This window comes from Aythya ferina (assembly GCF_964211825.1).
Source record: "Aythya ferina genome assembly, chromosome: 10".
Taxonomy (NCBI): domain Eukaryota; kingdom Metazoa; phylum Chordata; class Aves; order Anseriformes; family Anatidae; genus Aythya; species Aythya ferina.
Window position 1 is genome coordinate 12,117,079 of NC_140306.1, and position 25,983 is coordinate 12,143,061.

At 64.7% G+C, this 25,983-nt stretch overlaps 1 protein-coding gene across 2 annotated transcripts; it reads right to left on the reverse strand.

Moving 5' to 3' along the window:
• Positions 1–652: 652 nt before the first annotated feature.
• On the reverse strand, positions 653–25,435 carry CELSR3 (cadherin EGF LAG seven-pass G-type receptor 3). Of its 2 annotated transcripts, XM_084531172.1 has the most exons (36): positions 22,292–25,435; positions 17,759–18,391; positions 16,647–16,869; positions 16,406–16,521; positions 16,095–16,183; positions 15,746–15,903; positions 15,377–15,540; positions 15,109–15,234; positions 14,857–15,026; positions 14,473–14,658; positions 14,286–14,396; positions 13,973–14,141; positions 13,575–13,716; positions 13,294–13,414; positions 12,839–13,022; positions 12,645–12,746; positions 12,117–12,131; positions 10,771–10,865; positions 10,348–10,557; positions 9,769–9,952; positions 9,488–9,637; positions 9,026–9,206; positions 8,675–8,842; positions 8,232–8,358; positions 7,873–8,079; positions 7,623–7,797; positions 7,315–7,427; positions 6,974–7,053; positions 6,219–6,345; positions 5,536–5,649; positions 5,290–5,426; positions 5,087–5,193; positions 4,226–4,399; positions 3,900–4,100; positions 2,639–3,719; positions 653–2,246 (listed from the first exon to the last, which is right to left on the reverse strand). In XM_084531172.1, the coding sequence occupies exons 1-36, from the start codon at positions 25,362–25,364 to the stop codon at positions 2,219–2,221; spliced, it is 9,441 nt and encodes a 3,146-aa protein (XP_084387298.1). In that variant the 5' UTR covers positions 25,365–25,435; the 3' UTR covers positions 653–2,218. The 2 variants fall into 2 exon arrangements, with proteins under 2 accessions (XP_084387298.1, XP_084387299.1); XM_084531173.1 differs by lacking the exon at positions 12,117–12,131.
• Positions 25,436–25,983: the final 548 nt, after the last annotated feature.

The following is a 25,983-nucleotide window of genomic DNA, read 5'->3' on the forward strand; positions in this document are numbered from 1 at the left end:
CACCGTTGCCTTCAGGTTTCCTCCCGCTGGCCTCACCCAGGCTGCTGCCGGGACCCCATGGATAACCGCACACACACACAGAGCCTGCGGGATGCCAGCCAGGGCCACGGGGCACCGGAGCAGCCGACTCCATCTCCGGGTGACCTGGCCCGAAGCTCTGCGCCCGCTGGCAGGGCCCGCGGTCACCGTCACCTCCCGTCACCTCCCCCAGGGCCACCGAGGTGGCGGTGGTGGCTGCGAGCTGCTGCCGAGGCCCCGGTGTGGATCCTCTGTGGATCCGGGCGCAGGGAGAGAGACAGCAGGGAGCCCGACGGCGTTTTATAGACTTTTTATTTCCAAATCTGGCGCTTCCATGATACACTTTTACACAGCCAGGGAGGGAGGGCGGGCATCTCCCTGCCCACAGAGTCGGGATACGGAGAGAGAACAACAACCGAAGAAAAACAAAAACAGAAAAAAAAAAAAGAATAATAATTTAAACAACCAAAAACCCCCAAAAAGGGAACAAACCCAAACCCCAGGAGGACGCTCCCCGGAGCCCAGGCCACAGCTCTGGGATCGGGCTGCAGCCCCACAGGCTGCCCCTGCTCCCTGCCCGGCCCCGTGCTGCGGGGACAGCCGCCCAGACACCCCCAGCTCCGCTGCACGCTCCTTATTTTCCTGTTTTTTTTTGTGTGTTTTGTTTTTTGTTTTTTTTTGGCACTTGTCACTTGCTCTCCGTTTGGCACTAGCAGGCTACGGTCCCCTTGCCCGAGCTGGAGAGAAACGTGTGTAAACGAGTGGTCCCGTAGGGCGTGTAAACATGTCAGCGAGCCTCCCCGCCGCGGGGAGAGGGCTCGCAGCCCCCCCAAAACCCACGGAGCCGCTCGGCTCGGGGCCAGGAGCGGGCTGGAGCCCAGCCCTTCCCTCTGCTGCCCGGGCAGAGCCCCGGAGGACGGCGGCACGAGCACGAGTCCCCCCGTGTAAACATCCCGGGCGGCGAGGCGGCAGTAAGGCAGTGAGGGACCCCGGTAGCACCGCGGGGACACGGCCTCGGAGGGGCCGGGGGGAGTGTGCCGGACCCCCGAGTCGGCGGCCCCCGCTCCCAGGCCGGTGTAGGCACAGAACGAGCTGCCTGGCAGGGGGAGGCTGGGGACGGGGCTCACGGAGAAGCCCGCAGAGCAGTTTGGATTCCCAGAGGGGGCAAAGTGCTGTTTTTTTTTCTTCGTCTGCTGAAATCCAGGCTGCTCTGAGCTGGGGGTTTCCGCCGGCAGGGGAGCGCGGGGATGTGTGCGTGCATACAGAGCCTGCAAAGGGGCTGGGAATAATTTCTGCGGGCAATGGCAGCACAGGAGACCACAGCCACGTCTTGCTCATCCTCTGCAGGGCGAGCACCGGCTCTGAGACAGCCTCACCTACTGCTGAGCTGCCCCAAAAAGGACCGGGGCTATCCAGCTCCTTGCCCGGAGCCCTCTTGCTCGTGCAGCCCTGGCTGCGGGGCCAGCAGGGCTGCAGGGGGCTGAGGGACACCGGGACAACAGGGGGACCCCGCTGAGACCCTGTGGGGAGCTGCAGGGTGAGGGGGGCAGCGGGGCTGGCTGGGCACTCACTGCCTGCCCCGGGGAGGGGAAGGAGCGGTGCTGGCAAAGCCCCGAGGGCTGCCCGGAGCCGTCTCTGCAGCCCTCTGGTACCCCAGGGATGCCAGAAAAGGGTGAGCCAGGCGCCCCGGGTGCCGGGAACAGACCATCCGCGAAAAATAACCATAGAAATTTCTCTGCTCTCTGCTTACAAAGGTACAAAAAGGTAGAAAACCCTCCCCTGCCCCCGTGTCCTGGGCTCCCTTTCTATCCCCCTGCCCGCACGCGCACACACACACACACACACGGACACACGCACGCACGTACGTGCCCCCCGCCTGGGAACGGGTTGCAAAGGAAGAGTTCAGCCCCGGGGGGGGGTCAGTGACAGACCCTCGCCTGAGCGGGCTCCTGCGATGCCTCTCACAGCAGGCAGGCGAGGGGAGCACAGCGGCAGGGAGCCCGGGGGCTCCCGGAGGCGGGTGGTGGGCTCGCTGGCCCCTCAGCCCGGAGGGCAGGGAAAGGCAGGGTTGGTTTTTGGGGGCCTCTGAGCACCATCAGTTCTGGCCCCCGCCCCTGGGGACACCAAACCTCAGCTGGCAGCGTCCGGCTAGGCGAAGGGCCCTGCCTCTTCTGTTTCTCTTGCGGACGGCTTCGGCCCCTCAGGAATGGCCCTCGTTTCTCATTATTCTTCTCGGAGGAAAAAAAAAAAGCGTTAAGCCACGGCACCTCCCCAGGGCTCCAGCTGTGCTCCCCACTGCCTCCCGGCCCTGTCAGATGGGGACAGAAACCTGCTCCTGGGTCAGGGCAGGAAGCACCGAGTCCAAATCCCCGCGTTCAGGGACAAGGAAAAGGGGGGTGGAACAGGAACGGATGGGGGCAGTGCCAGCAGGGCACGGAGCTGGGTGTTTCTGCTTGTGCACTGCGACATCCCGGAGCTCCTGGCACCTTTCAGGGCCAGGAGACATCTGCCACCCACCCTGGGAGCTCACTTATAAGTGTCCCTCCCCCCCAAAAGCCAAAACCCCGAGCCAGGCGGCCGCACGATGCGCGAGGCCTGGCTGAGGAAGGGGTGCACTTACTCTGAGTCCGGCGACAGCTCCGAGATGCTGTGGGAGGTGGTGGAGCGAGGCGTCGAGGGGCAGGCCGCGGAGGGCGGCGAGGAGGTCTGCACAGCAGAGGGGGTGGCGGTGGTCTGGGGGCCCGAAGGCGTGCTGGAAGATTGCACCGAGGACAGGACGGAGGTGTTAAAAGAAGCAAGGATGGAAGAAAGGATATCTAACTGTTCGGTGGAAGGGTGGCGGCTGGGGATGGCCTCCAGGTTCTCTCTGGAAGGCTGCCTCCTGGACAGCGGCTCTAGGCTTTCCCTAGACAGCTGTCTCCGAGAGAGACTCCCCAGATTCTCCTGCGAGGGCTGCCTGCTGGGCACCGTACCCAGCGGCTCTCTGGAGTTAGATCTTCTGGAGAGAAAGTCCAGCTGCTCTCTTGAAGTTTGCCTAGCCGATGCTAGCTGGTCCCTTGAAGGCTGTCTTCGAGAAAGCAAATCCAATTGTTCTCGAGACGTATCTCGACTCGGCAACGTATCTATTCGGTCTCTGGACACTTGCCTGCTTGGCAATGTGTTTAGCCACTCTCTCGAGACCTCTCTTACCAGCCCACAGTCTAGCTGCTCTCTTGACCCAAATCTGCAGGGTAAAGTTTCAAGGTGGTCTCTGGAGCCCTGCCTCCGGGGCAGCGTATTCCCGTGATCTCTCTGACTGGGCCGAGGAGCGAGCAGATCCAAGTTTTCTCTCGACCCGTGCCTGCTGGGGATATTTTCTAGGTGTTCGGTAGACCCGTGCCTGCTGGGGATGGTGTCCAGCTCCTCCCTGGAGCCGTGCCGGCTGGGCACCGTTTCCAAGCACTCCCCCGAGTTGTTCCTGCTCAGCTGCTCCCGGGACATCTGTCTCCTCATCAGCATGTCGAGCTGCTCCCGCGACGAGTAGCGGCTGGCCGGCTGCGACAGGCTGCCCGCCCCGGAGTAAATCCTGCCGTAGGAGGCAGCGGGCACAGCCCTGTGACCCAGCGTGGAGGTCTTGTACCACGACAGCTCGTTGGTCATCCTGCCCACGGACGGCAAGCCTTGGATAGTCGGAGGGTACTGCAGGCGGTTCTTCAAGATCCCTGCGCCAGACAGAAGGAGAAGTCAGATCTCTGCAGAGCACAGAAACCAGCAGGAAAGCTGCGGGAGATGCATTGCAGCTCCCCGGGGGGGTGCCAAGATGGATCTGACCCCGAGCCTCTGGGGCCACGACGACTTCAGACCATCCTTGCCCGCCTGCTGCAGGCTTTTTTTTTTGTTACCTTTCCTTTGCCGCTGGGTCTGGGTGAGGGAGTTCTCATCCCCGCTGGTCAGGGCCAGGTCCGGCTGGTTGTTGTTGGCCGCGTCCTTGTTGACGTCGAACCCCAGCTTCCTCTCGGAGCCCCACTTCTGCAGGGAGCAGGGGTGAACCTCGCACTCGCCCAGCGCCGGCCAGTAGGACATCAGGTCGTTGCCATCCACGTCTGGCGGAGGACGCGGCGAAACGGGCCCAGGGGAAGAGAGAAAGAGAGAGAAAAAACATTTCTGTGAGGGGTGAACGAAGCCACGAGGCCCGAGGCCGCCCCTTCCCAAAGCCCTTGTGCCTTGCCTTTGGGGGTGGTGTTGGCGGGGTTGGTGAGGAGGCGCTCGCTGTGCGCCGCCCGCTTGAACTGGCGCTGGAAGCGGCCCCGCAGGCGCACGTTCTCCTCGCTCTCCGAGGACGGGATGGAGAGGCTGCGCTCCTCGTCCAGGGACAGGTCGCTGTCCGAATCCGAGTCCTGGTCTGGAGGGAGGCGTGGGGGGGAGATATTTGGGAAGAGAGTGGGTGAGGAAGGGCAGACCAGTGCCTGCGGGAGGTTAGGTGACAGGGACGCCGAGTGACGGAGGCAGGGGGGGGACCAGGGGGCTCTGCTCCCAGGGCAGGGCCAGCTGGGCTCCGACTGCCTCCAGGAACACAGAACCAGCTGCAGCAGGGCTGACTGCCCTCTCACAGCTTACTGGCCATCCCTCGGGTGCCTGCTGCCTCTGCCCTACCACCAGGCACCCGTGAGAAGAGCCTGGCTCCATCTCTCCACACCCTTCCATACGGGAGCTGCAAATAGCCCTAAGGTCCCTTTTGCCCCCTCCTCCTCCTCCAGGCTGAGCAAACCCAGCTCCCTCCGCCTCTTCCCGTCCTGTATCACTGCCTGGGAACAACGCATGTCCCCAGGGACTCCCCAACAGCTCCCAGGACAATTCTTGCCTCTGTCTTTAGCTCCCTGGGGGCTAATTATGCCCTTTCCTATCTGCCCAGGGAGAGGCTGCGCTAAGAGACACAGCTGCTGCCTCTCCCTCCTATCTGCAGCCTGTTTGGGAGGCGCAGCCAAGCACCAGCTGAAGGACGTAACCACGCAGCCGCAGCCTACGCAGGGAGTGATTTCTTTAAGCCCGAACGAATTCAGGATGTGCCGGCTCAGTCCCAAAGCCTCACCTCCCCCAGCATCCCGGTGGAACATGGCCACGTCGATGTCGGTGGGGCCGGCGTGCCCCAGCAGGCTGTGATCCAGGGCCGAGCCCTGCCGCGCCATCATGTTGTCTCTGAAAGACACAGGGCCCGAGTGGCGACGCTGCCACGAGCCCTGAGCTCTGCCCAGGCTCTCCGGGCACCCCGGATCCTCGGTGCTGCTCCCCTACCTGAGGTAGCCCCGCTGGCTGGAGTGGGTGCGGGCAGAGCGCACGCTGCTCACCGAGGAGATGGTGGAGGCCCCCAGCGTGATGCGGATGAGGCCGCTCTCCTCGAACAGCGCCGTGTTGTTGTAGGCGTTGGGGCCCTGTTAAGGCAGGGAGAGAAGCACAGGGCTCTGTTAGACGCAGCCCAGGGGATGACCTTCCCTCCCACACCTCCAGGCGCCCAGCCGGGGCTGCCCTCGCTCTCCCCACCTGTGTGCTCCTCGCCACCTCCTCGCTCGGCCCCTTCTTGCCGAGACAGGCCAGCTTCCAGGCCTCCTGCACCTCCTCGTTCAGCACGCAGAAGAGGATCAGCACAGCTAGGCCCTGGGGGGGAAAAAAGTGTGAGCCTGTGGGCCACAGGGAGCCCCCCACAGCGGGTTTGTGCTCCCTGCAGCGGGGCCAGGAGGGTGGCTGGCTGCTGGCCTCCAGCGTGGTGGCCCTCTTGGGGCCCTAAAGGGTTGTCCCCCACAAGAGTTATCACCACGAGCCCCTGGGCCTGCGGCTGTGGGTGCAGGAGGAAGGGATGGGGTGTCCCAAGGGCAGGCAGTGCCCGAGGAGGGGCTGGCAGGTCCCTGCAGCCCCACGCGGGTATCCCCAGCGAGGAGCCTCAGAGCGACCGTGGTGGTGGCCGTGGGGTGGCTGCGGGTCACCTTTGGGGTGTGACACCTCTTTTTGCAGGCTGTTCTCTTGCTCAGCTCTCCGAGAGCAGGGACACCCCTTCAAGATGGCTCTCGCTGCCCCGTGGGTGCCAGCTCTGAGCTCAGCACCTCGTGCCTACACGTGGCCCTCGCAGTCTCTGCGGGGACTCCCCCCGCAGCCCCAGAGAGGGCTCGGGGGGCACCAAAAAGCACCTTTGCCCCCCAGGCCTCCCTTGGCAGAGGCTGGGCAGTTACCTGGAGGCTGCAGAGGACAGTGTAGAGGTAGTGGAAAGCCAGGACACTGTTGTTGACAGCCAAGAGGCCAAAGAGCCAGGTAGTGCTAATAACTAGAAGCAGAACAAAGGAGCTCCGTAACGTCATGCTGGAGGGAGAGAGAGAGAGAGACAGACAGGCACACACACACACCCAGAGGTTAGTGCGTGTTGTTAATCTACAGGCTAGCGCTCGCAGACAGATCCAGAGGGGAAGGTGCCTCCTGCCCAGCCCTCCTCGCTGCGCCACGGGCTGCTCCCCGCCACGGGCACGTCGCCACGCAGCCGCTCTGCTCCCCCCCGTGCCCGGAGCCTTCCCTTCTGGATCACACACGGCAAACACAGGGCCCAAACACAAATCATTTGGGGCCACAGAGAGCTGAGCCGAGCTCCAGGGCTGGCCCAGGAAGAGGGTGAGTGGGGAAATGTTTTGCAAGGAGCATTTAGGAGCAGAAGCTGGCGCTGAGAGCTGGCATGAGCAGATGTGAGGTGGGGCTGTGAGGGCAGGCAGGGGAAGGGGACAGGCTGGCAGGACAGTGTGAGGACAGAGGTGAAGGAACAGGAGGAAAGGACGAAGTTTAGGAAGAGTTAATGTGGCCACCAGGTGGGAGAGGAGAGCAGCCGCAAGGCTGACACTGATGCGCTCTGCGATGGTGGAAGAGGGGGGGATGATCACTGAAAATGCTGGAAACCAGGAGCCACGGGAGCTCTGCTGGGGATTCGGCCACTAATACTCACAGAACCGATTTCTTCTTGGTCTCCTTTTGGCCCGGGGAACAGGACATCTTGGCCACAAGCAGGAACATCACCCCGTTCATCTGAAAGCGGTGGCACCGATTAGAAGCCGTGCCGAGGGCTGGCTCTGACCCAATCTACCAGGTCCACCAGGCCCACGGGAAGCTCCCCTCCTTTCCCCTTAACACCCAAGCCCTGGCCTCCCCCAGGTCTGCTTGGAGCCAGCAGGGACAGAGAGAGGGGCTCTAGAGGAGGGAGAAGAGCACAGAGAAGGGCAGGCAGTGCCCGCGGTGCGGAGAAGGGAGGTAGGAGAGGGCTGCGGGTGAAACAGGACAGGGTTTTACCACAACGACGACAGTAATGGGGCCTGCAAAGCTCCAGACCAGCTTATCATGAATGGAAATCCAGCAGAAGTCAGGGTTCCCGTAGCCCTCGGGATCCAGGCCAACAGCCAGCCCTGGGGAAAGAAAGGAAAAGCCAGCTCCAGACCCAACAGGCACCATCCAGGGGGCCGCAGAGAGACACACCGAGGGACTGCTCGTCCCCAGGAAGCAAGGAAAAAGCCCGTGATGCCCATCCCCAGCTGGACAACAGGGCACTGCTCAGTGCCTGCACACTCTCCCTGTCACACCCTCATCTCCGTGGCTCCTACCGGTGATGATGGCGGGCACCCCCCAGCCGATGGCGTAGTAGAAACGCATGGCCCCGAAGTTGACGTTGCGGGCTTCCGTCTGCATGCGGTAGATGTGGAGGCCCTGAACGAAGAGCCAGGCGAAGGTGGAGAGGAAGAAGCAGTGGAGGAGGATGGCGATCACGGTGCAGAGGAACTGGGGAGACAAAAGCCACTCAGAGACAGCCCCGCCGTGCCAGCCACACGTTGGCGTCGCCCCAACCCCACGGACCTGGTTCTCGGTGCGGTTGATGCCCAGCAGGAAGAGCAGCTCGGAGAAAAAGAGGGTGACTGCTATGTTGGAGTGGATGCCACGCGTGTTGGACTTGAGGCCTTTGAGGCAGGTCAGGAAGGAGAAGGTGAGCAGCAGGGCCACCAGGGAGAGGGACACCAAGGAGTAGGTGACAATTGCCAGCGTCTCCAGGTCACCTTCCAGTTGCTGCAGCAGCAGAGAAGCAAAGGCAAACGGTGGTGTCAGGGGGAGACCTGGGAAGCCCTCAAAGTATTTGTGTCCCACAGGGAATTTTCTGCCTGTGCCTGCTCGTTCTGGTGGCTAAGTCCCCCCCCCGCTGCCCTCAGCCCTGCGGTTACCTCTCGGTGCGAGCTGTCCATCAGAACCCCAAAGGTGCCAAACTGGGAGCACTGGCAATGGACGTGCGTGGTGTTTCGGTACACCAGCTCACAGTCTCTGGCTGTCCAGAAACCCGACGGGTTGGTCCTGCAGCCACCAAAAAAGCAGAGAGCACTTAGGAGAGAGGGCAGATTGAGCTTGGTGCGTGGGGAAGGAACTGCAGAGGGGCCAGCAGCAAAGTTTTTCTCCCAGCAGATGCAGCTGCGCTCCCACAGCTGAAATACTGGAGCCAGAGCCCTGCAGGGACCCCACTGTGCCCTCCCAGTAGGAAGAAATCCCCTAGGAGAGGGCAGAAACCCCCACACCCCACTGCTGCCCGGGCACACAGCCTGTCGTGGGCAGGGAGACTTCGGGAAGCAGGAGCTGTCTGCGGAAAGCAGCTCAAAGCAAGTGCCCAACTCACGGGCTGGAGTGGTTCCACTGGACGCAGAGGGGTTTGCTCCTGTTGGCCGTCTCCAGCAGGCGAAACTCCAGCACGAGAGGGGTGTCCAGGGGCCCCCGCAGGAAGGTGTGATTGCTGAACACGGAGACGCTGACGATGGGGGAGTTCATCACGGGATTTTTGGGGAGCCTGCAAGGAGCGACGGAGCCCTGCCGTCACCGTGCCCGGGGGCTGCAGGGCTCCCTAAGGCCCCGTGCTGACACCTCGGGAGGAACAGCTCTGCCCACCCCAGCCCCAGCCCCCAAATTTAGCGGAATCCAGGCAGCCTCTCGCCACCAGTGCTCACAGGAGAGGAAGGGGAGCAGGACGTACCTGACGCTGCGGCGATCCACCTGGTAGCGGGCAGGGAGCAGCCCCCCCAGGGTGCGGTACATGATGAGGATGATGACGGTGAGGGCAGGCTCGGGCTCCGGCAGCGCCTGCCTCGGGGAGGAGCTCTCCACGGTGTAGTTCCCTTCGCCCCCAGCGAGCGTTGGCACTGCCGTGGGGGCAGCTGAGGCACACGAGGGGGTGGTAAGAATGGGGATGGACACACACACACATGGCCTTGCGCCTTCTCGGGGGACCCTAGCGGTGCCCTGGGCTCTGGGCAGGCTGAAGGAGGCAGCCAGCGCCCTCTGTGTTCAGTAGCCCACGGGATCTGGGGGCTTTTCTCCACAATCTTCACCCAAAGCTGGTGAGGACCGCAGAGGGAAGCAGTGCTGGGGTTTGCCAGCAGCGGCAGGGCTCCCTGCCAACCGTGCCTGTACGCGCTGTGCCCCAGGCGACGCTCACCTTCGGTTTTCGGGGGGCTGAGCACCGACAGCGGCAGCACGACGTGGGTGTGGGGGTCCCAGGCGGGCTGGCCACGGAAGAGGCTGCTGTGGTAGCGTGGGTAGCGCCGGCGGACGTGCGAGTGGTTCTCCATGCGGTCGATGCTCAGCACTGCGGGGGAGATGTCGGTGAAAACCCGCTCCAGGACGGCCACCCGGGGAGCGACCACGCTGCGGGGCACCCCAGGTTTGGTGTCTCTGGCAAAGGGAGTGCAGGAGCCGCGGCCAGCCCCTCCTACTCACTGATGTTGGGGGTGACGACGCCGACGGGGTTGAGGTAGGTGAGCTTCATGTTGCTGGCCAGCGTGCCCGAGTAGTCCCGCAGCTGCTCCATCAGGCTGGCGCTGCCGTGCTCGCTGTGCGGCAGCATGGCCCAGTGCTCGCGGTTCTCGGGGGCCAGCACGGAGCTGCCCGCACGCAGCAGGTTCTGCACGGGAGAAACGGGGCACGGGGGAGCAGGGGGTGAGGGAAGCAGAGCTTTTGGGACACATCCTGCCCCCCAGCACTGCACCCCTTTGCCCAGCGTGGTGGTTTCCCTTCGATGGATCCCCATCTCAATGCTCATCAGCGAGTGTCCTGCAGAGACATCTCTGCACCAGCCCATTAGGGGTGAGCAAACCCCTCTCTGCCTCTCCTCACCCCTCCTGTGCTCCAGCCCTGGCCATGCAGATGGCCTCTGCTGTTCTCCCTTCTGGGACTCAGGAGCCTGGGGATCCCAGCACCCACGAAGCAGCCTCACAACCTCCCCAAACCCCCCAGGGACCCGGGTGGCTGACAGAGCAGCAGCAGCAGCCGCTGCCCCGACGCATGGGGAGGCCTCACCTCGTTGAAGTGAGCATCCTGCGTGGCCGTCAGCCCGAAGCCGCGCTGCCGGCTCTCGAAGGCCATCAGGCGAGACAGCAGGCGGTAGGTGATGTGCACGTCGTTGCCGAAGTAGTGCTCCATGTGGTCCGTCACCGCCCGCAGCCGGTGGGCCAGCTTCTTGGCTTCGATGGTGTTGAGCTCGGTCTCGTTCCTCTCCAAGCCCTCCAGCTGCCGGCAGGGAGAGAGGAGGGGGTTAGCACACAGTGGTTCCTCCCCGGGGAGCCCCACGGCTCCCAGCGAGCAAGTTGCGGGGTGCTGGGGGTGCTGTGGGGCCCAGAAATGATTTGTGAAACCACGGCACGAGCTGGGGATGCTCGCAGTGGTGGTCACTTGGGCAGGGAGCGTCTCGGGCAGAGAAAGGGGCAGGCAGCAGGGCATTACCAGGATGGAGAGCTCCTTGAAGGCAGGCGAGGTGCAGTTGAAGAGGTCTGGCTCCAGCCAGCCCTTCTCCTCGTCACAGTGTCTGACGGCTGCACCTGAAGCCGGGAGGAAAAGCGCATCAAAGGGTGCAGGACACGCAGCTCCCCCCCTCTTTGTCCCCCTCCAGCAGAGCAGTGCACCAGGTAACCCCCAAGAGCAGCACCAGCGAGTGATGGGGAGGGCCTGCGGCACCCCAGAGCTGTCCTCCTGCTGTGCACCAGCTTCACCTCTGGTCTGCATCACCTCCGTGAGCTGCTGCCACCCCTCTCTCTGGGAGCTGCTTCCTCGTGTGGCTCCCACAGCCTGCACGGCAGCAGGCACCATCACAGGGTTGCAAAGAGCAAGAAGCGACGTGGCAGGGTAAGGCTGAACCCCCTGGTGGGGCCGTGTCCGTGTCCTCAGGACACATCTGACCCCAACCTCCAGAGGCCCGTGGAGCTCACCGCTCCATGGTGGTGGAGGACAACTCGCCCAGCAGCACGGGCACAGCTCCCACTGCAACACCCCAACCCTGCCCGGGGCAGGAGCAGAGATACCAGCAGGGAACGGGCTGTGAACAGCACCAAGGTCCTGGGGAAGGTGCCAGGGCAGGGGAGCTCACCGAGTGCCCACGGCTGGGAGAAGGGGAGAGGGGGCTTGGGGCAGAGCCCAGCTCCCCGCTGTGCATCCCCACCACCCCCTCCCCAGCTGCATAAGCACACGGACTGGCGCCACAGCAGCTGGGGGCAAACAGAACAAAGAAACCTCCTTGCTGCTGCCCTTCCCCCAGCAGGGAACAGGCCTTCATCCACGCCTGTGGATGCCCAGCTGCAGAACCGGGCAGAATCCGGCCTCCGTGTGCCTCTGGGCAGCAGGAACAGGACCTCGCACAGCTCCTGCCCCCGTTCCACCACACCAAGCTCCCCCTTCTTCCACCCCGCAGCCGTTCCTCCCCCCCTTGCCATCCACCCGGCGCTCGTCCCCAGCTCCTTCCCCTCCCAGCCTAAGCAAGCAGCCCAGGGCAGGCAGCAGCCATCCCGGCCGGGGCAAGGAGCGCAGCCCCCTCTCGGCAGCCCCCCCGAGCCCATGCTGCAGGCTGAGGACAGCGGGAGCCAGGTTTGTGCTGGTGAGTGTGCCGGGAAGCAAGGAAGCGGCGTGGAGGAGCGGTGAGGCCAGGCAAAGCGTTTGGGGAGACGCTCGGCAGCTCCAGAAGCGGCAGGGAAAGCGCAGGGGGGTGCAGGGTGCCAGGCAGGGAGCAGGGAGGGGAAAGCCACGTGGCACGGTCCTTAGAGCAGGGGAGGAGGGAGGGAGTTTGGGAACAACCTTACCTGCGCCCCTCAAACCTGAGCACGGGTGGCGAGAGAACCGGGGAGAGAAGCGACAACAGTTAGGAGCCGAACCTGCCTCCTCCCGGAGCGAACGGCTGGAGAAGGACAGGGTTTGTATTGTCCCCCGGGGCTCGCCCTGCCCTGCAGTCCCAGACGCCCTGCTCGCACCTCTGCCGTCACCCAAGGACGGCCTTCTCCAGCCTCTTCTACCCGAGGCACTCACCAAACGCCGTGCCCTGCTCCCCGCACAGCGCTCGCCCTGCCAGGCCTGACCCCGGCCTCGATGAAAGCCAAAGGCAGCAGGGAGAAGGTGGGCGATGTGACAGCAGAGGCTGGGTGACAGCACTGACCCTACAGCCTGCTCCCAGCCCCCTGTGCTCGCCCTCAGGCTGGGTGCTTCCTCCTCCCAGCCCTCCAGCCCAGCTAAAGGGGCCGGGGACAGCACTGCGAGGCGGTGACCTTGCTGGGGCTGCGACACCCCCTGCACGACACCCGGATTCTCCCCTCCCCACCGCTTCCCCCACTCACCCAAGGAGCCTTTGGGGCACAGCACCACAGCCGAGAGCCCGAATTTGGTCTGGGGCCACCACACGCCTGCTTTCAGGCTTTTGGGGCATCCGTCGTAGAGCACTGCGGAGACAGGCGGCCCGGGGCCGGTCACGGCGGGGCCGCTCGCGCCCAGCCCCGCGGTGCCAGCGCCCCGCTGCCACGTCCCCGCTCACCCTCGCAGCCGCTGGGTGTCACCTCGGCGAAGGGGCTGTCACAGCTGTTGCACTGGCGGCCGATGACCCCGGGCCTGCAGTGGCAGCGGCCGGTTTCCTTGTCGCAGGAGCGCGAGGATGAGCCCACGGGGTAGCAGTCGCAAGGCAGGCAGGTGTCGCTGCCTTTCGGGCGGTAGTGGAAGTCCTGGGGGAAATGGGGACGGCCGTCAGGCTGCCCACGGGGACAGCAGCAGAGGAAGGGGGCTGGGGAACTGCTGGAGCCGGGGCTGCCCACAGGGGACTCGTCACAGAGATCCCCACTTGCGAGCACCGCCGGCTGCCCCCATCGTCACCTTGCTGGGCCAGGAGGGCCACAAGGAGGTGAGGATGCAAAGCAGCGCCCAGGCAGCTGCCAGGCTTGAGAAAAGGACAAGGCACAGGCAGGCCACGTCCCCACGGGCACAGCTGCCCCTCACCTTGCAGTGGCACTGCCCGTTGGTTTTGTTGCAGTCGGGATCGAAGCCCTTGTTCACGTCGCAGTTACACGGCCCGCAGCTGGGGTTCCCCCACCAGCCCTTCGGACACTGCTGGTCCATCCTAGGGACAGGAACATCCTCGCTGCTACACCGACCGCATCTCCTGGGCCTTCTCCCAGCAGCTCCAAGGGTGGCACCGAGGTGTCACACAGCTGGGATGGGCGAGCAGCACAGAGCCAGGCACCGGAGGCCAAGGCCCTGCTGTGCGCCCTGCATCTCACCTGTGCTCGCAGTACTGCCCAAAAAAGTTCCCTGCACACTCGCACACGTAGCCCAGGGGCGAGCCCGGCTTGCGGCGACACACGGACTTGTTCTTGCAGGGGTTGAGGTGACAGGCATCCACGCAGTCCCCTCCATAGTACCCTGAGGTGTGGACGGAGAGCACCACGTAAGGAAAGCACCTTCACCCCAGGAGCGGACAGAGCGCCCAGGAGTGGATTCAAGGGGCTCAGGAGGGATTTTGCCCTCCACAAAAAGCACTGCATGTCTGGCAGGGATTTCTGGGCACGTGAATTGCCCAGGGAAGGGGCAGGAGAGCAGTGACAGCCAGGCTGTGGGAGCCCCAGGGGCGGAGGAGAAGACGTACAGTGCGGAGAGCCAAGGGCTCTGCAGGCCCTACCTGGCAGGCACACGCAGGAGTAGCTCTGCCACTCGTCCTTGCAGACGCTGTTGGCCGGGCAGGGGCTGGAGTCGCAGGGGCTCGGCACGCTGCAGCCAGCCTCCACCCTCAGGGCATGGCTGGGCTTGGGCAGCACGGTCCCGGTGACGCTGTCACCCAGTCGCACACCCTGCAGCACAGGGGAGAGTCACACAATGCTCCAGTCTGCCTAACCCACAACGCCTGGACCCCGCTCCGTGGATTTAAGGCTGCGTTCCCACCTCTCCAGCTAACAGACCCGCTGGAAAGGGAAGGCTCGGAGCAATGGACTCACCTGTATGCAGCCCCTCAGCCCGTTCTGCACCTCGCCAGAGCCCAGGACTCCCCCCACGTGCAGATGTTTCACCTTCAGGCCGTGCAGTTCGTTCCCCACAACCACCGTATCCTGCACGGCAAAAGGGACTCACGTGGGCCGACTGCCACCATCCCTGCTGCTGGGCTCTCCCGCACGCAGCACGTACCTGGTAGAGCCCAAAATCCAGGGTGAGGGTGATGACGTAGCGCGAGTCTCGCCCGCTGCGGACGTCGCGCAGCTCCAGCTGCAGGTCGTGCCATCGCCCGTCGCTGAGCTGCAACTGGTCCAGCACCAGGCTGGTGCTGCGCCCCGAGCCCCTGCTCACCATGAAGGACAGCAGCCCCCCCGCCAGCTGCAGGGAGAGAATCACCAAAGGCAGCAGTGAGCAAAGCCCTGACCCTCTCCAGATGCCTCCAGCCTACCTTCCCCGCGTGCTCTGAGCACGGGGAGGGAATCCCAGCCCTGCCAAACACCACCCTCTGCTCGGGCTGGGGTCAGCGAGGAGGGCAGAGCCCCCCCGGGGAGGATGGTAGGGGTGCTGAGGCCCTACCTGGCAGAGCAGGGTGGTGTACTGCCCGGCGTGTGCCTGCAGGAGCACCCCGTCGGGCTGGCGCGTCCGAAACGCCAGCCCCAGGTACCACGGCACCGAGATCTTCACGTCCGTCTTGAAGTCCCAGGTGAGGACACTGTTGCCCTGGAAATAGTGGGCATGGTGCATGGCTGGAAAGGAAAGCAGAGGTGAGAAGGGACGGGGAGCACCTGCTTCTGCCCTCCTGAACTGCAGGGCCGCCCCCTCACTCACTGTGGCGGCAGTCTTTGCCCCCGAAGCCCACGGGGCAGAGGCAGGAGTAGGTCCCCCAGCTGACCGAGCAGGTGCCGCCGTTCTTGCAGGGGTTGGAGTCGCAGAAGGTGTGCTTGGCGTGGCAGCCTGGGGGCAACAAAGTCGCCCACGTCAGCCTCCACCCGCTCACCTCCTCCCTCCAGCCCTGCCCCGCTGCCCGAGGGGCAGCCCCAGCTCCTGCCCCTTACACCAGAGGACAGGCGCTGGCAGGGAGCAGAGGTGCCAGTACCTGTCGTGGTCCCGTTGTTGGCGATGTAGGAGGCCAGGTCGATGCGTTTGCTGTCGATGTAGAGGTCTCTCATGCAGCCCACGAAGTCCCGGTGAGTGACGGGGAAGTTCTCCGGCAGGTTGGGGACCCCTCCGAGGAGCAAGGGACCTGTGAGGTCCAGGGACCTGCATGGAGAGAAGCCCGGTGAGCTCAGGGTGGCCGGATGGCTCCCTCGGTGAGGGGCTGCAAGGCTGACATCCCTGGGGACAGGCACACACAGCCAGGGCCCCTGGAGCTGCCCCAGATGTAGGGCAGGCTCAGCAGGGGACCCCATTGCCCCGTTCCTCTCTCTCCACCGCAGCAGCGCCCGGCAGCCCCCGAGGCACTCACTTTTTGGAGCTGGTCTGCACTCCCTCGGCGGCACAGGAGTAGTTCCCGATCTCGCTGCCGAACTGCAGGGCCACCGAGGCGTCGCATTCATCCACCGTCAGGATGGCCACCTTGTCCTTGGAGGGGCCCTGCACCACCCCCAGGGCGCTGACCTTGGGCTGAAACCGACGGCGGGGCGTCAGCAGCGCACGGCCCCCCGAAACCAGACACCCCACAGCTCCCACGACGGCAGGGAAAGGGCACAGGGGAGCCACGAGGGACACCTCCGGCCGAGGACAGCAAGCGGTGCAGACAGACAGACCCCGGGCAGACAGACCCAGGGGAAACGGGGGATGGCAGGGGACAGTACCTTGTTGTAGTAGCGGAGCTGCAGCGTGTGCCACTGCCCGTCGCTCACGCCCCCAGGCAGGTAGGGGCTCACCACGGTGCTGGATTCCCCTGCGGAGACAGGGATAAGTGCTGCGGCGTGCCAGATCCTCCAGGTAAGGGACAGCAGGCTCGGGGCAGTGCCCAGCACTCCCTGCTGCTGATCCTGGCACCCCTCGGGGCAGGCAAGGCAATGGGGCCACGAGGACGAGCAGCACCCACCCAGGAGGGTCCTCATCCCCAGAGCGGCTCGTGGCCGCCCCACATCCCGCGAGGGGCAGGGGCTGAGCCTACCTGTGGAATATTTCAGCTGCAGCTGCCCCTGGATGATCTCCACGGCCAGGAAGTCGTGCCGCTCGTTCAGGCGCCCGTTGTAGAGCAGGAGCCCGCTGGGCTCCACCGTGCTGAACCTGGGCAGGGAGGGAACGGGAGCGCAGGGTGTGCACGGGGCGCGTTGCAGAAAAACCCCAACGTCCCCGCACGGGGGAACGAAGGGAGGGCACGCAGCGTCCCGAGGAGGGGGGAGAGCACTCACGAGAGGGCGAGGGTGAGGTGGAAGCGTTGGCGCAGGCCCCGGAACATGACGAAGGAGCGGGGAGGGAAGGAGCGTGCGGACACCTCACAGAAAGGCGCCTCGAAGCCGCCAGCCGGGCACTGGCAGCGGAAGCCCCCATCGGCGCTGTCGGTGCAGGTGCCCCCGTTGCGGCACACGCCGGGCTGGCAGCGCCCCGAGCGGCTGTCCACCTCGCAGTTCTCGCCTGTGGGAGTAAAATAAAAGGGGCTGGGACACGGCCCCTCGGCCGCCCCTTGCCCCAGGGCACAACGTCCAGATGTGGGGCAGCTGAGGACACGGGAAGGATTTTATGAGCCGGCTCGCTCAGCTCCAGCAGAGGGCTGGGAACTCCTCTCCCCCACGCCCACAGCTGACCTCAGGGCCCAGCCTGCCAGGTTTGCCTTTTCAGCTGGCTCTGTCCACCCCAAAAACCCCTGCTGAGGCTGATGCGGCAGCAGCATGGCACAAGGGGCTGTGCTGGCCCCACAGAGCACCCCGAATCGCTCAGCCGCCGCCCTACACCCCCGGCCCGGATCCCATTACTTGCTCAGAGGCACCCGAGGAGGAGGAGGAGGATGCGGAGACAGCCCGAAGTGACAGGGAAACGAGCTCATTAACCCTTCTGCTAATGGCTGTTCACGCTTCAAATGCCAGGGGTTAATTACCACCGACTCTGCTTATCTCACCAGGAGCCACCGTGGCTCCAAGGCAGCCATCTGCTGCCGCGCTCCCCTGCCTCCCCAGCACCCCTCCTGGCGGGGAGGGCAGGGCAGGGCAGGGCTTCCTCCTCCTTCTCCTCCTCCTCCTCCTCTTCCTCGGTAGCCACAGACCTCCTTCACCCGACCCCAAGCTGATGGTGGCCGGGCACAGATCTCGGCAACCCTCCACCCCAGCCGGGCGAGGCCCAGCTCGCTCCTCCCGCTCTGCCAAAGGTCCCCGCGAGCCCCGGGAGCCCTCCATCCCACCTCCCCTCCTCACATTTCTATGGCAACCTCAGCCCTGCGCATCCAACACCATGGAAACAGGAGAGATGGGGAGCGCGGCCGGACCTCGTCGGCGAGCCCGAGCCCCCCTTCCCCGTGCCCGGCACTCACCGCTGAAGTGCTGGCGACACACGCAGGTGTAGCCCCCTTCCCTGCGGGTGCAGGTGCCGCCGTGGAGGCAGGGGTTGGAGTAGCAGAGGTTGATCTCGGTCTCGCAGTAGTCGCCGGTGAAGCCCTGCGGGCAGCGGCAGCGCAGGCCGGCGATGGGGTGGATGGGGCGGAAGAGGGTGGAGGGCGAGGCGATGAAGGGGGCCGAGCTGTCGAACTTGAGGACGGAGATGCACTTCATGTAGTTCTGGCAGGGCTCCCGCAGGCAGACGTTGTCGTCGAAGGGCAGCACCTCCAGCATGGAGGCGCCCGTCAGGGCCATGCGCTTCATGTAGAGCTGCTCCTGCAGCTCCTCCGAGCTGAAGTAGCGCCCGCCCCGCGGCGCCAGCGCCGAGAAGCTGACGTTGAGCACCGTGCCCCCCACGTCCGTGTCGTTCTGGATGTTGAAGATGAAGACGTCCTCCTTGGGCGTCGCCAGCACGGTGGCCACCCCTTCCAGGAAGGTGGCCAGCAGCGGGGAGAGGAAGCGCTCCTGCCACATGTTCTCCAGCCGCACCGTGATGCTGTTGGCCAGCATGTCCTCCGTGATGATGAGCACCCGCAGGACGCACTGGGCCGTCACGCTGTGGATGCCGTCTGGGGGAGGGAACGGGGACGTGCTGCAGCTCTCCTCCTTCCCACCCTGAGCCATACACCCCAAAACGGCCCCAAAAGGGCTGAGTCTTCAGCTAAGGAAGCTTGAAGCCACGGCCCGGGGAGCCAGCCGGGTGCCACCTGCCCCAGGGCGTCCCCACGTGCATTCCCAAGCTTTGTCCCCCACGCCAGGATCTCCACCGAGATAATTCCCAGCTTTCCATCCAGCCCTGGCTCTGGGCAGCAAACTGAGCGAGGATGGTGGTGAGAAACAGGCAGAAGGAGGTCCCAGCAGGAGGCTGGGCAAACACCGGAGCCCGATGCCAGCGCCCGGGGTGTTTTCCACCCCCGCTGCGCCCCGTGCCCCCTGCACGCTGCCTTTCCCCGCGCTCTCTTCCTGCCGCCTCCTTCCTCTCTCCTCCAGGGCCTCCGAGCCTTTTGTACCCCGCTCCCTGCTTCCCCCCTTCTCCACCATCTGCTCCACGTCCCTTCCTCCCGTCTCTGGGCCCGTCTCCGGTTTGTTTAATTCCCTTTAATCTTTATTTTCCTTGGAAACAAACTCCCTGCCCCTTGGGGACCCCGCACCACGTGAGCCACCTCCGAGCGCAGCCGCGCTCCGCCAGCGCCGGGGCTGTTGGCAGCAGCCACCAAAACAGCCACGAAACAGCCAACATCCCCCTCGCTCGGCCACCCCAGAAGCACCCCACCACCAGAAACGCCTGATGAGGCTCACCAAGAGCCCCACAGCTCCTGAGGAACGAGGAATCGGGGTGAGCCACCTCCCAGCCCCTCCCCACCATCCCCACGTGCGCCAGCAGCTCGTGGTGGGCACCCACGGCTCCTTCTCCCACCCCACTCAGACCAGGGAGCCTGGAGTGTCCGAATTTCTTTGGAAACCCAGCTCTCTATCACCGTCACCACCCCAAACCAGCACATCCCATACACATGTCCCACGGGTGAGGTTCCCCTGGGGACGCAGCCTCCACCTCCTGCCCGCGCCGCGGCTCCGTCCTCGCTGCCGCGCCGCCCTGGCTGCTTCACACACTGCAAAGCCTTTTGATTTCCCCCAACCCCGTTTGAAGCTTGCGGTGCTGGAAGATTTAAGGCATGAAACGTCTCCCTTTCCTCTCGCTCCATCTTCAGAAGGTGACAGCTCTCCAGCCACCCCGCAAATCCCCGGGCTGGCGCTCTGCAGATAAGGCAGGCGCGGGGCGGAGGTGCCAGCAGCCAGCCAGGGCTCATCTGCTGGAGGGGGGGGCGCTTCCCTCTGACCCCAAACTGCTCCTCGCCGACGTGGAAGCCGGCAGGCAGGCATCTGCCTGATTTATGGCCGTTATCCAGCCTCAGCTAACGCCACGCTAAGGTCTGAGGCAGGCCGGGGAGCAGCAAAGTCTCCGAGGAGGATGGAGGCTGCAGGCTGGGAACAGGTCGTGCTGTGGGGTGCTGGGCACCTCCGGTGCCATCCTCCACAGGGATTTGGGGGGCAAATCCCCCTGCGGTGTGAGGTCCTGTCCCAGCAGAGCAGCTTTTCCCCCGTAACTCCTTGCCCAGCCTCCGCCCCGCACCCCGGGCTGCCTCCCCGCCGGCTCCGTGCGAGGGGAAGCAGATGGCTGGGAGAATGACCCTCTGTAAATAAGGAGGGGGAAACAAAAAAAAAAAGGTGGGAAGGAAAAAAAGGCTACCAAAAGAAAGCCCAAAGCTGGCTGGAGGCGCTGACCCCCCTTGGGAGGCATTTTAATCACGGCCGCTCACCCTTTCTGATTAAATCCTGGGGCTGGAGAGCTGGTGCCTGGTGAATATTCATGCGGCAGGGCGAGGAGCCCCGAAACATGCCCACAGGGAGCAGGGGGCTGCAGGAGGCTCTGACCCCGGTGCCGAGCAGCACCAGCGCATCGTGGCTGCGTGTCCAGGAGAGACACCCACCGGCTCCCAAAGCAGCAGGGGGGTGGCTACAGGGGGGCAGCGCGTCCCTCCTGTCACCCCTCTCCTCCTGGGTGGCACAAAGGCACGGATCCAGCCCACGAAACCCACCCTGAGGACCTCGGGGTCCCCATCACGGACAGGGGACCAGCAGCCAGGAGGAGCCCAAGCCGGCACGGAGGGACACCAGGACAAGCACTCGGGCTCCTCTCAACACCTCTCCAGGCCCCAGCCACACACCGACCTCACGCCTTGCTGCTGGCCACAGGCACAGCCCTTCAGAGCAGACATCGGTGCCCGCGGGTCTGCGAGGAGCTGCGGGCAGGTCTGAGCCCCTCAGCCCCCCAGAAAGGGGCCGGTTTCTGGTGGCCCCCTGCCTCTACGAGTCTTGAACCCCTTGGGGTGCACCCAGCTACGTGCTTTTGTCGCCTTCCCACAAGAGGCAGGAGCTGGCCGGGCAGACAATGCAGCCGGGTCCTCTCTGCAAGCCCCCACCCCTGTGAACAGCCACAGCAAAGGGGCTGCCGGCTGGGAGGTAAGGAAAAACCCAAGGCAGACCCCCGCAGCTCCAGCACAGCCAACAAAAGGCCAGCTTTCCGCCTCCTGGCTGCACGCATCCCCCCGGCACTGCTCTTCCCCTCCGCCGGCGCACCTCTCCCGGCTCTCCCTTCCCGCTGGCAGATGACGACACGCTAATTGCAGGGGCCCTCTCGCTGCCAGGCGGCTCGGCGCAGGACTTCAGGACGTGATTTCCTCCTGCCTTTGTGCGGGGTTAAGCCCGCGAGGAGGCAGGGCTCCTGCAAACAGCGGGGCAAGAAGCTGGAAAGGTCAAAAGCAGCCCCCACCTCCGGCGCCCCGCACGCACACAGCGCAGGGCGCGCGGTGCCAGCCAGCCCCGCGGCTACAATTAGTCCCCCAAATTGCCCTGACCCTCTGACAGGCTGGAGCTGGCCGTGTTGGATGGCCTCGAGCAGCTCTGCTTCCATCGCTCCGTCTCCTGAAAGAAATCCTCCTCCTGCTGAATGAGCTGGGTGGAGAGCAGGTGTCAGCTGGTGGCCAGGGGAGAGCCGCGATGTAACGCGCCGCTCCCTCCCCAGGCACGCTCGGGAATTCGGTGCTTGGTGGCTCCGAAAAGGGCTCCTGCCCTCCTCGGTTCAGCGAGGGATGGATGGAGGGCTGGAGGGCTGGATGCCTCCATTTCAGATCACACACCCGCAGGCAAAGAAAGGCCCGTGGTGCCGGCGGAGCTCGGGCAGCAGGGGGGCTCCAAGGCGCAGCCCAGCCCTGTCCATCTTCACCCCATCCCCAGCTTGGCTGGAGGCAACCCTAGCACATCCCAAACCACCCCAGGGAGCTACCACGAGCGTTTGGCTCGCCCAGCAACACACACGATGCGGGAGCTTTAGGCACCTGAGGTCTGTCACAGCCATCATCTGCAACACCGAGCTGGCTTTGGAAAGGCGGCGCCGCGTTTTGGAAGCCCCAGCCTCCGTTAGGTACCACGGCCAGCACCCAGCCCCGAGCTGCTTGCTAACAGCAGCCTCCAGCAGCCCGGCCCCGTGGCTCCCAGGCACGGCCGGGAAGGGAAGCACACCCGCTGGGGGCACGGGGAGCAGCGGCCACCCCAAAAACCCGCTGCTCGCCCGGCCGGCGCCCCACGGCACGGCTTTGCTGCTGACGGCACCTCCAAAGGCGCCTGGCTGGCAGCTGCGTGCGATCCTCGCAGCCGAGTAACGAGGCTTTGTTCTTACAGACCACCACCGATCTCAGCCCCCCTCACAAAATGCCCTCATACAGCACGGCTCCCCTCCCACCGTTCCCAGTCCCTCCGGGATTTCCTGGTTTGGAGCACGTCCCCATCCGAACCTCGCTGCCGGTCCCCAACACCCCGGGTGCAGAAGGGGCTGCCCACGGGGACCACGCAAAGCCCGCAGGCATTATGAACCCAGAGCAATGAGGCATGGAAAGATTTTCACAGCCTACCTGTGACAGTCACCAGCATGGAGGCCACGAGCGGGCGGTTGTTGTCCAGCTTGCGGCTCAGCCTCAGCTCCCCGCTCGACTGATTCACAATCAACAAGTGCAGCTCGTTTCCCCGTTCGAAGGTGTAGAAGAGGCGGTCGGACACATCGGGGTCATAGGCTGGGACCTTCCCGATGACCCCCGAGGGGAAGGTGTTGGACTTATTGGACACGTAGTTATTGAACAGGATCTGGAAGTTCTTGAGAACGGGGCTGTTGTCGTTCTGGTCGATGAGTTTGATGTGCACCGTGGCTCTGCTGACCAAAGGGGCAGAGGTGGCTTGCACTACAATCACGTACTCTGGTTTTGTCTCGTAATCCAGGTCTATCAAGGCTGTGAGCTCCCCAGAAAAGATGTCCATCTGGAAGATCTCGGGGATGTTGCCTTCCACAATCTGGTACATGATTTGGGCATTGGGTCCCTCATCCGGGTCGACGGCTGTGATCTGGGCCACGACAGAGCCTACGATGCTGTTCTCCTTTACCAAGACCTCAAACTCTTCGGCTGGGAAGACAGGGGCATTGTCGTTCACGTCCTGAATGGTAACCTGGATGTGGACAGGAGTTCGCTGCGGAGGGATGCCCCTGTCCACAGCGTACGCAGTCAACTCATAGACGGGGACGTTCTCGCGGTCCAGCCTGCGGACGGTGCGAATGATGCCTGAGGTGGGCTCTATGGTGAAGTCTCCATCCCCGTCCTCCCCGTTCTGGAAGGTGTACTGCACTCGCCCGTTGGTGTGGGCATCCCGGTCGGTGGCAGAGATCTGGAGCACGCTGGTGAAGGGAGGCGCGTCCTCAGAGATCATGCCCTGGTAATGAGTGCTGACGAACTGGGGCGCGTTGTCATTAACGTCATTCACCATGATTTCAACATAGGTGGTGTCTGCTTTCTGCGGGATCCCATTGTCCTTGGCAGTGATAGCCAACGTGTAGGTGACCTGGTCCTCGTAGTCCAGTTCTGCCTGGAGAGTGATGGCCCCGGAGTCTGGATCGATGCGAAACTGAGGGACGTTGTCTTCTAGGTAGTACGTGATGCGGGCGTTTTCCCCCACATCATCATCCGTGGCACTGATCACCACCACAGTGCTGCCCACGGGCCGGTCCTCGTTGATGCTCACGGAGTAGTGGGCGCTCTGGAAGACGGGCCGGTGCGTGTTGGCGTCGGTGATGTTGATGTGAACGTGGCAGTTGTCACGCAGGGTGCGGTCGGAGGCCGTGACGGTGAGCACGTAGCGCCTCTCCTGCTTGTAGTCCAGCGGCAGGGACAGAGTGATGATCCCCACCCCACCCTGTGTGCTGATGGAGAAGCGGTTCCGCGTGTTGCCCCCCGTGATCTGGTAGGTGATGGCGCTGTTCACGTCCCGATCAATCGCTGTGACACTGAGGACACTGGTCCCCACCGCCGCGTCCTCGTTCAGGCGGATGAAGTACTCCTTCTGGGTGAACTCGGGGCGGTTGTCGTTGACATCCATCACCGTGATGGTGACACTGGCAGACGCAGACAAAGACGGGGAGCCGTGATCCCGAGCCTCTACCCCAAAGAAATAGTGCTCTACCGACTCCCGGTCCAAGGGCCCACTGACCGTGATCCACCCCGTGGCACTGTTCACCACGAAGGGCGTGTCGGCCGAGACCCCCGTCAGTTTGTACTCCAGGCGCGCGTTCTCGCCGTAGTCCGCGTCCACGGCCTGGATGTGGATGACGGAGTGGCCGAGGGGGGCGTTCTCCAGGACAGAGATTTGGAAAGGGGTGCTGACGAAGATGGGGGCATGGTCGTTGATGTCCACCACTTGGATGCTGGCCATGCCGGTGTTGTTGGAGAGGGGAGGGCGCCCCGCGTCCTGCGCCCGGATCCTCAGGGCGTACTCCCGCTCCACCTCGAAATCCAGCGGGGCCACCACCTGTATCTCCCCGGTGACGCTGTCGATGGAGAACTGGCCCCGGCTGTTCCCGCTGATGATATTGTAGTGGACGAGCGCATTGTTGTCCTTGTCCAAGTCGGTGGCGGTGACGCGCAGGATTTCCGTGTGGGGCCGTATGTCCTCCCTCACCTGGACGATGTAGCGCTTCTCGCTGAACTGCGGAGTGTTGTCGTTCTCATCCAGCACCGTGATGTAGACCTTGACGGTGGCGGAGCGAGGCCCCGGCTCCCTCCCCTGGTCGTTGGCCTCCACCACCAGCGAGTACCTCTCCATCTTCTCCCTGTCCACCGGCCCGCTGGTGGTGATGAGGCCGGAGCGGGGGTCGATCTCGAAGACGGCATGGGCAGCCCGCTCGTTGACGAAGCGGTAGCGGATGTTGGCGTTGGGCGGCGAGTCGACGTCGGTGGCCCGCAGCTGCAGGATGGGGTAGCCTTCCTCCACGTTCTCCCGGATGGTCTCCCGGTACTCGCCCTGCTCGAAGACCGGGTCGTGGTCGTTGCGGTCGGCCACGGCGATGGCCACCATGGTGGTGGCGGACAACCGCGGCGCCCCATGGTCGGCGGCCGTCACTCGGAAGTAATGCAGCTCCATGCTCTCCCGGTCGAGGGCTTGGGTGGTGGTGATGAGCCCGGCTCGCGGGTCGATGCTGAAGAGCTCCCGCGAGCGGCTGTTCATCAGGGCGTCCATGGAGTACACCAAGCGCCCCGCTTCGCCCCCGTCGGGGTCTTGCGCCGCCACCGCCACCACCGCCGTCCCCGCCGGCTGGTTCTCGGCCACCTCCGCCTGGTAGTTGTACTGCGGGAACAGCGGGTGCCGGTTGGGGGCCGCTCGCCTCCCCCTCCACAGCGGGGCCGGCGGCGGGGCGCTGCGGGGCGGGCAGCGCTGCGGGGAGCGGCGGCGGAGCCCCGGGGACAGCCCCGGGGGGGAGGCGGCGGCACCCCCCGCCACCCAGCAGGGCGAGGCGGCGGGGCACCCCCCGCTGCCCGGCGGCGCGGCGGCCCCGAGCCCGGGGGGGAACAAAGGGAGCAGCAGCAGCAGGAGAAGGAGGAGAAGCGGCTGCAGTCCCCGCTGGCGGCGGCTCGGAGCAGCCGGTTGCCGCTGCTCCGCCGCCATGGTGGTGGCTCGGCGGCCGCCGCCCGGGCCGGGCGCTCGGCGGCTGAGGCTCGGAGCCGCCCCCGCCTAGCGGCGGCGATGGGCGCCCCCCGCCCCGCTCCGCTCCGCTCCGCCGCGGCCGGGGGTGGCGGCGGCTCCTCCCGCAGCCCCAACATGGCTCCCGCCGCCCCGCCCCGCTCCGCCCGCCGCCGCCATCTTGAGGAGGGCGGGCGGCGGGGAGGCGGCTTCGGGTTCTTCATCCCCCCGTCCCCCTCACACACACACACACACACACACTTCGCTACCCTCGGGTTCTGCCGAAGCGAAAGGCGCTCGGTGTTGTCGTTGTCACCTCATCTCGGTGCCGAACAGCGCGGCATGAGGTGCTGCGGCTTGTAACGGGCTCCCCGGGAACGGGGCTTTATGGTGCCGATAGCGCCCAGCACCGGGGTGAGGTGATGGGTGGCGTGCTGGGGAAGAAAGGGAGATGTTGGGGTGAGAGTCAGTGTAGGAGGTGTGTGGGGAGAAGTGGGGACACAGCAGGGCAGGGAGCACCCTGGGTGCACCCGGTGCCTCTATGCACAGCCCAGCAGAACTGGGCGATACGCCTGGAGGAAGGCAAGGAGATGCTGCCAGCCCC